At 36.6% G+C, this 15,233-nt stretch overlaps 1 protein-coding gene across 1 annotated transcript in view; it reads right to left on the reverse strand.

The window, feature by feature from the left end:
- Positions 1-3,354: 3,354 nt before the first annotated feature.
- Positions 3,355-15,233, reverse strand: part of LOC137297669 (obg-like ATPase 1) — a 310,380-nt gene continuing 298,501 nt past the window's right edge. Inside the window, exon 12 of the mRNA XM_067829580.1 lies at positions 3,355-6,293. Within this exon, the coding sequence (XP_067685681.1) occupies positions 6,186-6,293 (108 nt within the window). The 3' untranslated portion in view covers positions 3,355-6,185. The remainder of the gene's footprint in view (positions 6,294-15,233) is intronic.

Consider the following 15,233-nt stretch of genomic DNA (forward strand, 5'->3'; position numbering starts at 1 on the left):
TTATGAGGACTTTTTCCTTGATTCAGTGATCTTTTGTACATAAATGTGAGATGTAAGTAATCAGAATTATTCTGACTATCTGTGTATTGTTATATGTTTTTATAGCTTACATTGTAAATGACGGAAGAAGCCAGAAATGCTGATAAGTACCGTTGTTGTTCCACGTCAATTTGTGTCAGTCAGGGCGTCATGCTGCACTAAAAGTTTGACAGTTTCATATGAATTATCAAATGATTGCACGGTATCAATTTTTAATTTGCTATTTCTTGCTATGATACTCTTCCGCTCAATATTCTAAGTGTATTGAGCCACTGTAAGCAATAATTACATGGCTTGATGCTGGATAATTTCTAGCTAAGATACATATATGTATCTTAGCAAGATAATTTCCGAAAATGCTATGCAGTGTAAAATTGGAAGTGTTTTTGTTTACATTTCAAACAAGTGCTGTCTTTCGAGCACAGCGTTTGTGTTCATACCTAGTATCATTCGTTTCGTTTTATCTAGATAGTTGGTATTGGTGACCATTTGTAATTTGATTCTCAGATGTGTGGGGAATTCAATGATTCTCGCAGCTGACTATGAAATAGAAGTGACGTAATAGGCATCTCAATACCGGCCTTCTCAAAACGGGATTTTGTAAACGATATCTAATATGGCAGAAAGAGCACTTCGGCGTTCGTGTGAGTGCATTTCTCAAAAGATCCCAAACGATTCGGGATTCATCAGCGACGTTTCAGACTGATCATTACTGGTTACATGAAAACTTGATATCAGTGATCAATAATATGCTATTTTTGAGATTAAATACTCACAGTATTTATCTGATTTTCACATTTCAAAACATAGAGCAAATAACGCTCTGAATCGTGATTTTGGATAAGGTGAAAAATGGCAACATTTACGATGAAGCCTATTTTGAAAAGTAGTTTTAAGTACTTTAGCTTGGTCTTGAGATAATAGTGGATGGTATCAAGAAACAGGGAATTTTCCACAGAATTCAGAACTGTGAAGTATATATGTGTGCATGGTATATCTAGAATTTTATTGGACTTCAAAGTGAGAGGTGAAGAGGAAGGACATATATGTATTTCCCTGTGGCATCCAGGGGGTTAATTTCAGCATAAGGCGCTGATAAGAGGGTGGGCGATTTCAAACAGTCGGTGTGTCACTAAATAAGGAACAAATGAAAAAAATATTCAGCTCACTAATACTAGATAGAAAAATAAACATTATTATCAAAAAATATCCACATGTTTTCAAACGTACAGATATTAACTATTACAAGACAAACATAAATAAAGTAAATTTTCCTGAATTTACCTTAATTACTCGACTGACAGCCGGATGTGTTTTATATTAGGAACCGTATAAATTGTCCAATTACCGCAAACTGATTTCAATATTCTTACTACTGATATTTCATAAGTATCTGACTTTAATTTTGTATATTTGTATCTTCAAATATCCGCGCGACGAGAAATTAAAAATTAATTCTGAAAAAAAATAATCGAAAACATTCGTCGTAAACAAATCAAATTTTCAATGTCATGAAAGGTCTTACTGAAATGGCACTATTACGTTTATCTAAACATGTGTAGCAGGGAGTGGAGTCATCCCACAGATGACATCCTTACCTTGTCAGCTTGCTGATAGGGGTAACCTCTTTCGTCATGTGCACAAAGCGTCTGACTTCGGATCAGAAGGTTCATTCATGAGTGCAAATTTCAAGTTTTATGGTTCATAAATTTTTGCACAAACCCGCAAAAAGCCGGTGTTAGATCGTGCTACACGTAGGAAATACAAACATGGCGTGCTTCGTCCAACTCCTACATAAAATATAGCTTTTTTGGTCAGAAGAAAGATTACAGAACTCTTCTATGTAAGACCTGGCGAAAGAGGAAGAATTTCTCATTCTACAAGTGTTCCATGTATCATTTTCCGTTTAGTATGACGAGAGACAGACGAAAATTAAGATAGTGAAATCTAACTTATTTTCTAGTAAGTGCAAAGGTCAACGGATGTGATGTCACAGACAGCGATTGCCTGATGAAATTCATTTGCTCTTGAATATTAACAGAAAAGTTGGAGATATTTCATCTGACAAACCCAAATTTAGCACAAATAACTGTCTAAAATGATTAATAAGAGCTCATAGAAATTTCTTGGTGTATTTTTGACTATATATTCTGCACATAGCCGAACCAGTTTGACCTTGTATGCTCCCGTGACACGGAAACAGTAGTTGATCAACACTGTTTTGTTTTCAACAGTAACTCTTTGTTTGCTGAATTATTTTGAATCACACATGACTAATGTCATTTATGTTGTTGCAGTAACAGTATATTTATCAGAAAATGTTATCATTTGATAAAAATAGAAACCATATACATATAAGAAGTTATATTGTCTCTGGTGAAAGTAAACAGGCTTCATATTCTGTAAATATAAATTATTCTTCCTTATTGTCTTTTCCTGGGTTTAGGAGCAATGTCACGATATGAAATGAGTCTACTGAACTTTCAAGGATTGTTTCTGTTTGCTGAAGTGTCCATTTATTTAGTGTTCAACAGCCTAAATCATCATAAAACAAGAAACATCAAGAACAGTCTTCTTTGAATAACAAAATGCCAAGGACTGAGCAGTCTTCCGTTTAAGATCTGGAAGCATTTGATATATATGTCTTTGCCATATAAATATGGCAATGAAGAAAAAATCCAAACTGAAATCTTAATGAAATAGCTCCAAACTGGACAACAAAAACCACTCACTGCAGACCTCAGTATTAGGAAAAAGAAATCTGCTTGTCCCTGGTGCCACCTAACATGATTACCTTGATGCCACAGACTAACACAGGTTGCACCTCCTGCTCAACAATAAGCTATCTGTCACTTGTAGTTTTGATATTCCATATTCAAAATATCACTACAACAAAATTATTCTAGGTCTGGTATGATAATTTCATATTACTTCATGAAATTTCATCACAAGAAAAAGATGAGTCTGTCTTTCAATCACTGTCAGTGTAATCATTGCTCCAAGAGTTTGGATCATCAGTCTGTTTCCCAGATGAAGTCTGTTTTAACAGTAAAATATGAAGATAGTGTGCAAGTAGGTGAAAAGTATGGCCATAAACATGAGGTACATTTTGCATTTCAGATTGCACTAGTGCAATATCTAAAAGCTGTATGGAGCCACGGACTGAGACACATGACATGATTTTTATTATAAAAATATGCATACACGTCAAACAATTTGATCTGAAACATTACCTGCATTATACTAGGTAGAATTAACTCCAAAAGCTCTGCTGTTCAAATTTCAATTTTGCTCCAAATTCGTGAACAAAAGATGTGATGTTTAGCTGTTTTAATGTCTAAAACAAATACTGATTCACAAAAACGATGACAGTTGTTTTCTAAGCAGTCATTAATTTTTATGAAATATAGTTACTGTACGTTACATTCTCACACTAGCTCTGGTTTCGTTCGTTTCTGTGAAAGAAAAAATGATTTTATTCATGACATCTTCAATCATTCAAAATTGTACTTCTTGTGACGATATACACAGAACAATATAATGTTATTGTTACGACACACTAACAATTTATAAGTCTCCCCGTGTCAGAACATTCTTTGAAAAAAATAGACCACAAAAATCACTGACTTCGGATTTGCTAAACTAAAGATCAACACATCGACGGTTAACTTGAGGAGAAATACTACAACACAAGCAACAAATGACAACTGCTATTGAACACAACTAACAGTAAATAATTGAGGATGACTGAAAGGTAATTCTGGTGTAGAGTATGGATCTTACGGGAATTTGAATCAATTTAGAAAATGTATCAAAGGTCGTTTTCCAACTCGTTTATATTTTACCTCCATGCCGTGGGTGCTTCCGGTTTCATCAAGGGTAGGTACAATTACAAATCTTGTGATATTGTTTCATGATCTGCATTATATAGGTACTGAGTCATTTTTTTCAATGTATATGAGTTCAGATTAACGTATTTTAAAACATCCTTCGTGTCTTGTCACTTAGAAAAACCGCAACGTTGGCCACGCCCTTTCGGGTCACCTACGGCTGTCAACATTGTGAATGTTGCAAGGTTTATCAAACAAAATCAAAATAAACTCACTAAATATGGTAATTTCTGTGCAGAGACAATAACATTTACCCATTGACACCATGTTATTTATTCCAGATAAAATAGTTGGATATATCAAAACAGGATGGCACATTTTCTTCAGCATCACTATGCATGATTGTGAACATTGAGATTGGCTTTGTTTGTAATTATTTAAGCTGAAAGTTACCAATTTTTGGAAAAGGGGGAACTTGTGAGCTTTCTCTTCAAAGAACAAAAATATTGATTAAACTATCAAAAAACATTTCATAATGAAGAAAATATTAGACTGGGTACCACTCGATGTGGTGTGCTTGAAAGTCAACAATGGCCATTATTTTTGACTGTGTGCTGAGAAATTTGGTGATCACATTTTTAATTCTCAGGCACTTCGTTTTAAGGTACATATACATATTGAAGATTATATATTTATAAAGCTGAGAATTGGTGCATTCAATACATAATTCATATGACACGTAAATCCAACTCGTTGAATAATTATTGCAAGTTTTACTTGGAGATGTCATTATCCTGCACTCCTGTTGAATGGGTTCGATGGCAGCATTGAGAGGATTAAAGATTAAAGATGTGACATTGCTCTCTGATTATCATCATTGTTACTTGTCTGTTCTAATTCTGACTATATCAAGACTAAATCAGAATACCCAGCGATAGTCACCGTGCCATACAATGACAGATGATGTGTTTATGAATCACATATCCTGCCCCACAGGCAGCACCAGTCATAAACATATGCAAAATCTAGTCAACCTGAAATAATTCTGGAATGTTGGGTAGGGAATTGCATCTGACATCAGTTTTGTCACTGATACATCGAATTTGGAAATGTCTTCCAAATGTCTACCACAAAACATTTTGAACCCTTACATAGGTCTTGAATGTTGTAAGCTTAATACTTCTCCAGTGTTAAGACACTTTTTTAAATCTTGGTAAAAAAGGCTTGCTTCGTGCAATTTAGTGTTTAGCCATTTGTCGGTTTTAATGTAATAATGTTGAATGAAGGAAAACATTGTGAAAGAAATAGTGTTGTTGTTTGCTTCAGCGATTACTGAAGGTTTGTTGATTTTGGCTTGAACCTGTATAACCATGTGTAAACATACAGGCTTATTTAGCAGAAATATGACCCACCAAAAAAGTCCTCACCACAAGGTGATGACTGCAAAACTATTTTCATTATGTACCTTTGGATTATTAAATAAAGGATACAGTCAAGGTTTGTGAGGAATTTGTCTCATTTATTCAACTTCAAAATGATGAGTAAAATATATAATCAATGATGGAGAAATACAAAAATGTAGAGTACACAAGCACCTGCCTATCACAAAAATGGATGCCTAGGCTTTATACACATCTGAACCTGCAAAAGTTTGTCGTTGGAAATAATATCTGTTTTTTTTTCAACAGGTTTACTAATTCATAAAATGTTCAGATCAGAGGTTTTGTTACAATGTACTCACCAATTGGTATTCTTTGAATACCTTTAAATAATATGCTGTTAATCAATAATTAATGTGAGCAACTTTAGTTTTTGTCACTTTTAGCAACATTCTAGCAGGGAAAAATCAACACTGTTGAAATTAAACATACAGTTATCATTGTTCTTGCATATGTAATACAGTACTCAGTAGACTTTTACAGCTATCTCAGTGTCTGTGTGTTATAAGAGAATCTTTAGGAACAAAAATCTGAGGACAATGATCAATACTAGAATCAGGAAATAGAATGTATGTACCACTTCACATTAAGTTCTACTGTTTGAACTATGAACTATAACCTTAACCACTCAATATCACCCAAAAAATAGTTTTTGTGTTGGTAACTTTTACAAATGGAAAAAATGTACATTTTAAACATATTCGTCCAGCAAAACAGAAGATTGTTTACACAACAATGTATCAGCAATCATGAGACACATAGACATTCATAAAAATGTTAAGGTTGTGGTGAAACAGTCCTTCAAAATGTAGACACAAGACTACTAAGAATTACAACTACATTACTTGTAATGACCACCAAGGCATGTGCACAGATATCACTTCTTTTTCCCTGTCAGTCCAGCTCCAGCATTAAATTTGAAGTATATTATATCCCCATCTTCGACAACGTAGTCACGTCCCTTCTGTTTGTATTTTCCAGCTGCCTGAAAACATGAAAAATACCAAATAAAATAAGACAGAAATTTTTGTCTTGTTGACTGGACATCATTTTTAATTGTAAATATATTTCACCTCTTGTCATCATGTAAATCATGTAACTTTAATTAATGCATTTGTATTTGTATGACACATACCTCCTGTCATCACTTGGAAGGCAACTTAATCCTACAAGGGCCACACTGGGAGCATTTAAGAGTCTTGTTGACATTTCACATCAAAGTCATTCATAAATTCCCAATTAAATGTGGTCTTGATCTTCAGATATTTTTTCTAGTTTGTCACTGATTTGTGACAATTCGGAAATTTTAACTGTCAATTGTACGTTTATGTACTTATCCTTATCTCACAACTTGAACATATCTCGTTTGCTTTGACATTGAGTAGGCCGCTCTCGCCCATTCATCAGTGTTCCCCAGGCTGCTTTTAACAGGACAGGTCCTCAGTCCCTTGCTAAGCATGCAGCACACTCCCCTATCTACCCATGTGACTACTTCAGAGTGACCATTCTCACCCTCAACCAATGACAGTTAACACTCAAAATCTGAATAGAGGGCTGGACAGGCATCCATCACAGGATAAATAATATAACTACATGTATTATTATAACTATAATATACAAATTATAGTTAAAGTTTCAAATTTAAAAAATTGTCCTATCTTAGGATTTGCACTCGTCCCATGGTTGGATGGCAGGCTACAGATTACCCTGTCCAAAAGCACTGACAGCATACACTACATAGGTTAATGACAACCATAAACAAAAGAGGCTGAATATGACAAGCACAGCTAGTGATGTGTTTTCCTGAATCCTTTGGCTTACTAGGCACAAAAGCTCTCAAGGAGTGGGAGCTCCTGAGTGATGTGGTGCTTGGCCGCAAGCCTTCATGTTCTGTTCCCATATGTTGTGGTTTGGGACAGATGGAACATCTAAGGTTTCTGAACTCAGTGACCTTCCAGGCTTGTGAAGGTTGACTTATTCCTCGAGAATGAAGTAAGCCCATTAGTGGGCTTTTGAACAAACAAAACAACTCTTTTTGTCACACTGACAAGCCCACTGACAAATTTAACATGCAGCTTAACATGCTGAAATATTCAAAGTGTCACCATGATCTTGAAAATTAAGAGGTCAACAAAATCAAGTTTGGCCCTGCAAATTCCCTGGAAAAAGCTTTCTGCTGAGTATGAAGAAAATCCAGTGAACGGTTCTTGAAATATCTTACTGACAAGGGTAAAAGGATAAAGTCCCCTTGTGACCTTACAATGAAAGTCAAGGTGAAAAAACCTGACTAGAACCGTTCTTATACCAAGATAAACCTAGGTACCAAAGACAAGAAGAATCTAGTCAACGGTTCTTAAGACATTCCATATTGGATGTACATACAGATGGACAAACAGATGCATCCTAATACTACATACTATATGAAAATAACTGTATACTATATAGAAATAACTATTCATTCCATATTTAATACTATATACTATATAGAAATAACTATTCATTCCATATTTAATACTATATACTATATAGAAATAACTATTCATACTATATAGAAATAACTATTCATTCCATATTTAATACTATATACTATATAGAAATAACTATTCATTCCATATTTAATACTATATACTATATAGAAATAACTATTCATTCCATATTTAATACTATATACTATTTAAAAATAACTGTTCATCCCACATTTGATCTCATTTATGCAATTTGTTATTGTCTGCAGGGAATTCTGTACAGAAGATGCAGTTGGTGGCTTGAATCCGAGATATAGTTGAGTGTCATCTGCATAGAGATGATAATTGAGATTCTGGACCTGGATATATTACCAATTTGTATGGTATATACACCGAACAAGACTGGGTCCAGGACTGAGCCTTGTGGTACTCCTAAACTTAACTCTCTACTCTCAGGCCTTACCCCATTGAAAAATGATTGCTTGCATCCTGTGAGACATGACTGTGAGATATGACATGAAAATGTATTGGCAGTGACTCCAAAAAGTAACTGCAGAGTTTCCAAAAAAGCAGAATAGTCTATTGTGTAACATGCCACTGGTAGATTAAAAAGGATGTGAATTGCTGTTCGCTTGGAATCAACAGCATGCAGAAGATCATTCTGCACATGCAGCAAAGCTGTTTCTGGGCTCTGACCTATTTGTGTATGCTGACTGTATGATACTACCAAGATTGTTGCCCAGGAGGTGTTGTTTCAGTTGGTTTCTTACAACACTGCTCTATCAGTTTGGAATGGCAGATTTGAAACTGGATAAAAGCTCTTAAAGACATTTTGTTCCAATTTTGGCTTCTTTAAAAGATCAGTCATAAGTGCTTCCTTCAGTGATCTACTTAGTGACTGGTTCACAATGGATGTAATAGCTGGTAGGACTTGGGCTATTTTTAATAAGCCATGTTGGACAAGAATTGAGAGAATATGATTTAGCTGGACTTCTTGCAGTTAACATGCTATTCCCTTTCTCTGTGGTTGGTGCCTCGAAGGTTACATGCAATGCAAAACACAAATTTGCAGATTCTGATTCCTTTTGGAATGGACTTCCATTAACAAATTATCAAAAATGCAAATTCAACTTGTGAAGTTGAAAAATAACGCTATTAACCCCCCGCAAAATCAGAGCTTAAACAGTTCACTAATTTCCCCCAGGACTGGGTGAAGCAATGGTTTCAACAGCTGTGCTGCACTGCGCCCATAATGCATGCGCAGTGATTAGTTTCACGTGGCTTGTGCAACTTGTGAAAACACAGCAAGTAATGTGTGCAAGGATCATTGCAGGGGTTGAAGTTTGAGAACAAGATATATTTCTTGTGATTACAAGCATAATGGGTCTGTTACGAGTAATATAAATACAATGGTCTCATACCTGGTTGCAAAAACTTATAACTCACCATACTTCTAAACTGCCAATCAAACAGATCATCTCACACACAACGAGCCCTCGGAGTATTGGCAAATGAACCAGCCAATGAAAAGTCTTTGTTACACTTGAGTGCACACCCACCCAATCTGACTGGGCTCAGTCTCCTCAGTGCTTCGTTTTGAGGGAAGTAAGTATAACCAGGAGATTTTAGAGTTGAAAATTTTATAAAACATTTAATAAATATTTAAGGAAAACTTGAAGCCAAGTTGGGAAGTGTCAATGTACTTACGAAGTGCAATGACCAAGTAATTAATTCATTTCCCTTAGGGAATAACAATTTCCGAGAATTTTCATGTTTGATTAAATCTTGTGATTACACATAATTACCAGGTGACCACAATCAGGTGGATGGACATTCATCATATAAATGCTCAGTTTGTCAACAGAGGGACAAGCATAATATCTGAAATGTTTGATGAAGTATTTTTTGGTGCCTACCAGTCTGGAATATTAGTTAGATATGTTAGTGTTTGATTGATGGATGATTTGAAGCTATTTAACTCATTAAGGCCGAGAGCTGCATATATGCGGCAAAATAATTAGCTTCTCACAGCGAGAGTCGCTTATTGGGGGTAATAAAAAGCACCTCTTATTCAGCGAGAGCCGCATATTGGGGGTTATGAAAAGCACCTCTCATTCAGCGAGAGCCGCGTATTGGGGGTTTTACATTTTAAATTCGTACTGTGCCTATAATTTCAATCAATTTAGCAGTAATGATCAAAGATTAGCTTTTCTTACGAGAGAGGTTACTTTCTGTGTTAATCAGAAGAGCTATTAATGTGTTTTGATAACAATTGCTTGCAATGTCGGGGGCTTATACAGGCAAATGAACACATGTCTGCAAGAAAAGGGATTATGAGATGTTGTTACAGGAGGTACGTGTTTGTTCCTCGTCATTGGGAGTGAATACTATATGTTTGCACACTGATTGAATTAACGGTGACAAGGTTACAAAACCTTCTTCTAAATTAAATCATTCATTCATTCGTTGTAATAGTCCATATAATGAATCGTAGACATAAATAGCAATACTGTATTACACTCATGTTCATGTATATTTTAAATAAACCAAGTTACTAATTTAGGCCTAACTCATTTGCGACTATTGATTTTTAAAGTTGACAATAATACATAATCGAATATGAAGTGATAACTCTTGCATCTACTCATAATATACATATATAGTACACATAAACCATACAAAGGTAACTGGGGTATTTTGTTCAAGCTGTTTCATGTTTGTTTGAAATGTGATTTTTCAATGCAATTTACATAAGCATTGTGTAAGAATGTTTGTATTTGATCTCTGTAATTATCTTATCCTGTGTAATGATCACGTGTATCAGATCCATCGTCAATAAAAGGAGGATAATATATCAGTTACGGAACTGATGCATATAATCATTCAATCAGACAACACTAAATGAGATATGTGAACACCTCTTTAAACCTCAAAATAACAGCCTCTGGCCGAATGCATGTCCAGGTAAAGTTTTGTCCCGTGACAAGTGTAAAACAAACTAATGCGCTGTTACATCATTGGACAACCTGTTTTGTGGAGTCACCCCATTGTCAATCTTCTGAACCTCGTTTGCTTTCAAAACAAATATAAGTATGTCCATCTTCATAAATATTTGGGGAGATTCAACTTCAAGTGTATACATCACAATAAATTAGTATCGTGTTACTTTTTTAAGTTCTATAATACATGTACTTGAATTATGGTATTTATTCGTAACAATGTGCAGATTAAATTGAAATGTTCAGCGAACCATTATGTTTGATGTACAAGTTGTGAGCGCAAAAAGTATATGCAAATAAATGCCATCTCTAGTCAATAGTTGGACTGGGTTATCCGGGGTAAAAATAATCGGATTGTAGCGCTTTGAGCGCTTCAAAGAAACATAAACTCGTCACAGTGCTTGTTAGTTCTATGTGTACATTTCAAGCATCCTTACGATTATATATGTTCACCATACACAAACGTTTCATGATAGCTAGAGTTGATAAAGCCAAAATCTAGCATATCGATTGGTCAACGATCTAACTAATAGTCAATCTGTATCCAAGCTGTCTAGTGACCGAACGTACTCTTCAGAAATTTAGCCCACGCCCCATCACCTGTCATTTCCAATGTGACAGGTATATCATGATACGATTGGTCATAGATAACAAATCAGGGAGTATATTGAACAGTTAAGATACAAAACGACCTATTCGGGAACTTTGATGACGCCCACCCCATGACCCTTTGTCTTATCTGTTATATGTAAGTCACAGACTAGCTTATTAGTACTTTCCTTAAAATATTCAGTAAACACTAGCAATGTAACGGCGAAAACGCTTCTTTCATAGTGTTGCGCAGTGGAATTGTTAAACAAATTTTGTAAGTACTAAATATGAAGAAAAAAAGAAATGTGCTCAACTAAACGGTAACCAAACAATGATATTGCCACTCCGACCACCAAACTAAAATATGACACCTTTTTCCACTCCGTCCACCAAACTAAATATTGACACCTTTTATGACTGTCCACCAAACTAAGTTGACTAGATAAGTTATCTGAATTCGAACTATGAACAATGCCCGAATATGGCAACTATTTGTCTTAATTCACAACAGTGCAGACGAACACTCTACTTTTCGACCCTACATCTTGCCGTCCAAAGCGCATATACACGACCCTGCACATGCAAAAAACTCAAAATGCACGAGACGTGATGGTTGCGTTTTTATGCGAGGTTCATGTTTCTTGAAAAGGTGTGTTTTGGCTATTGTTTCTCACACATCAAAATCATGAACTAATGTAACTGACATTCTCTTCAGAACATACCACCCCCCGCTGACAAGACCCTGGTCTTTCAGAAAGACGTCTATATATATCTGAGCTAAATGTGTAGAACTACTGAACTTGAAGTGTACACGTGGGTGACTTATTCTGGATTCCACTCTAGTGGACAAAGCTTAGTAACAGGTCTAGTCAACACCGACTTCCCCACTTGAACATCCACTACTCTGACATGTCCATCTCTGCTTGGATATATCTTGACAATTTTACCAAGCGGCCAACTTCCTCTTGGAGAATCAGGACTAACAATAATGACAACGTCATTTGTGCTTAAGTCCTTACTTGTTGCCCGCCATTTCTTGCGAACATTGAGAGTGGGTAACCACTCTTTCAACCATCTTTTCCATATATGCCTCAGTAATTCCTGCACACGCCTCCATCGTTTATGAGGATTAAAGTCTTGTTGATCCGCCTCAGGTGCAAAAGGACCGCCACATTGCCCATGTAGGAAATGATTTGGTGTGATGGGCAACATATCATTTGGATGTGCGCTCTGATATGTCAGTGGTCGAGAATTCAACAAAGCCTCAACACCAACAAAGGTGGTCATCAGTTCTTCATCTGTTACTTCTCCAGACTTGAGAACAGCATAAATTGCCCTTTTTGCTGATTTAATCAAAGATTCGAAGATTCCACCAAAATGTGGAGCATGTGGTGGATTAAACTTCCACAAGACCTTTTTGCTTGCTAACGATGCTTTTAGATCATCTCCATCGAGATTAGAAATGAGCTGCCTCAGTTCCTTTACGGCTCCCACAAAGTTAGTACCGTTATCAGATATGACTTCATTTGGCATTCCTCTTCTGTGTGCCATACGAGAGAAAGCGTTCAGGAAGGAGTCCATGTCTAAACCATAAGCTATCTCCAGGTGTACCGCTCGAGTTGATAGACACGTGAATAAACACAGATACCGTTTCTGTCTACTTTTCCCTCTACCTTGTTTTGTTAGAAATGGACCAGCAAAGTCTACTCCTGTCTGAGCAAAAGGTCTCATCGAACATTTAACCCTGACGCTTGGCAAATCTGCCATTATCTGTGTAGCAGGCTTGGTTTTCTGACGTCTACACCAAGCACACTGATGTTCCCAACCACGAATATCTTCACGAGCTGCTATAATCCAAAACCTACTTGACAATGCAGCCAATGTGTAGTTGGTTCCCATATGACAACAATCCTCGTGGAACTGTTTCACAATCAACTTTGTTACCCAGTGACCTCTAGGAAGTATGACTGGAAAACGTGACTCATAGGAAAGGTCCTCGGCATATCTGAGTCTTCCACCTGATCTGATCAGTCCAGAATCGTCTAAAAATGGATGCAAACTCAATAGTTTGCTCGAGTTAGGAAGTTGTTTTCCTTTTGTCAAAGTTGAGTATTCTTCAGTAAATGCTTCTTTCTGAGCGTTCAGAAGAATTAGTGTTTCAGCATCCTGTATCTCATCGGCTTCAAGCTCGCCAGATTTTCTAGTTCCTCCAGAAGAAACATTGTGAACAAACCGAAGTACCCAGGCAGTAACTCTGCACAATCTCTTCCAATGTGAATATCTTGATGGGTCTAAGCACCAGGTCATCACTGTAGCAGCCCCACCTGCTACCATTGTAAAATCTGACTGACATCCTTTGCGCCTTTCTAACTGTTCATTGATTTTCAAGTTCCTTTGATTTGGCCACTCCTTCTCATCTTGTTTTTTAAACTCTGGACCTTGAAGCCATTCCTTCTTATTTAATGCTTCAACATGTGCTCCTCTTGTGAGAATGTCAGCGCCATTCTGGCTGGTTGGTACATACTTCCACTGACTTGGTTGTGTATTGTCCTGTATGAACCCAACTCTGTTTGCAACAAAAGGCTTAAGGTTTCTGCTTTGATTTTTAATCCAACATAAGACATTTTCACTGTCTGACCAAAACTTCACTGATTTTGGAGAAACAGCTAGAGCCTCTGTGACAATCAGTGTCAGTCGTACACCAAGAACAGCTGCAAGCAGTTCCAACCTAGGAATGCTCATTGCTTTTAATGGAGCAACTCTACTTTTGGAAGCTACTAGAGTGCTAGACCTGCCTTGACTGGAGAGATTACTTACACAATAGATGACTGCACCAAATGCTTCTTGAGAAGCGTCTACGAATACATGCAACTGCTGGTCACTTGTAGCTTGATTTAATCCTATCTCTCTCGGAAATCTGAGTGAAGAAAGCAGCAGCACTTCATTGTACCACTTCCATGTTTTTGCTTCAAGATGAGGATTCATTTTATCATCCCATCCGAGTCCAGCAAGCCACATTTGCTGGAGTAAGACTTTTGCTCTCACTACAAATGGTGCTATTAATCCTAACGGATCAAAAACTTTGGCAATTTCTCTAAGAAAGGATCTCTTTGTCACTGTCAGCATTTTCTTGTTTGAACTACAACCAAAGTTAAATTCGTCAGTTTCAGCACACCAGACAAGTCCTAAGGTTTTGACCGATGGCAAGTCATCTGTCAATATGCTCACTTCCTTCAACCTGTCTTCCACCGGAATTTCATTTAAAACATTCTTTGAATTTGATAGCCATTTTCTGGCATGCATACCTGCTATTTCCCAAAGATTCATAAGCTGGTTGTAAAGCTCTAGTGCATCAGTGTCAGTTTGAACAGAATCTATACTGTCGTCCATGTAAGTTGATTTAACAACTGTTGTAGATGCCATAGTCAAATCTCTTTCATGTAATTTGGCATGTTCCTGTGTGATGTACTGAGCCAGGAAAGGTGAGCAATTTATCCCAAACACTACTCTAGAGAATTCATAAACATCAGGAGGTTTGTCCTCATCATTTGATCGCCAAAGAAACCTGAAGTATGGACGGTCACACTCTGCAATCTCAATTTGTAAATACATCTCCTCTACGTCACAGATAAGTCCAACTGGATATCTTCTAAATCTCAACAGTATTTCAAACAGGTCATTTTGCATCTTGGGACCCTGGTGAATAACATCATTCAGGGAAATGCCACTACATTTTGCAGATGCGTCAAACACCAGCCTGACTTTTGTTGTTGCTCTATCCATATTCACCACAGGAAAATGAGGTAAGTACCATTTGGATTTACTGATTTCCTCCTCTGGAACTTTTCTGATATAATTCTTTTCAAGGTA

The sequence above is a fragment of the Haliotis asinina genome, chromosome 10 (assembly GCF_037392515.1).
Source record: "Haliotis asinina isolate JCU_RB_2024 chromosome 10, JCU_Hal_asi_v2, whole genome shotgun sequence".
Taxonomy (NCBI): domain Eukaryota; kingdom Metazoa; phylum Mollusca; class Gastropoda; order Lepetellida; family Haliotidae; genus Haliotis; species Haliotis asinina.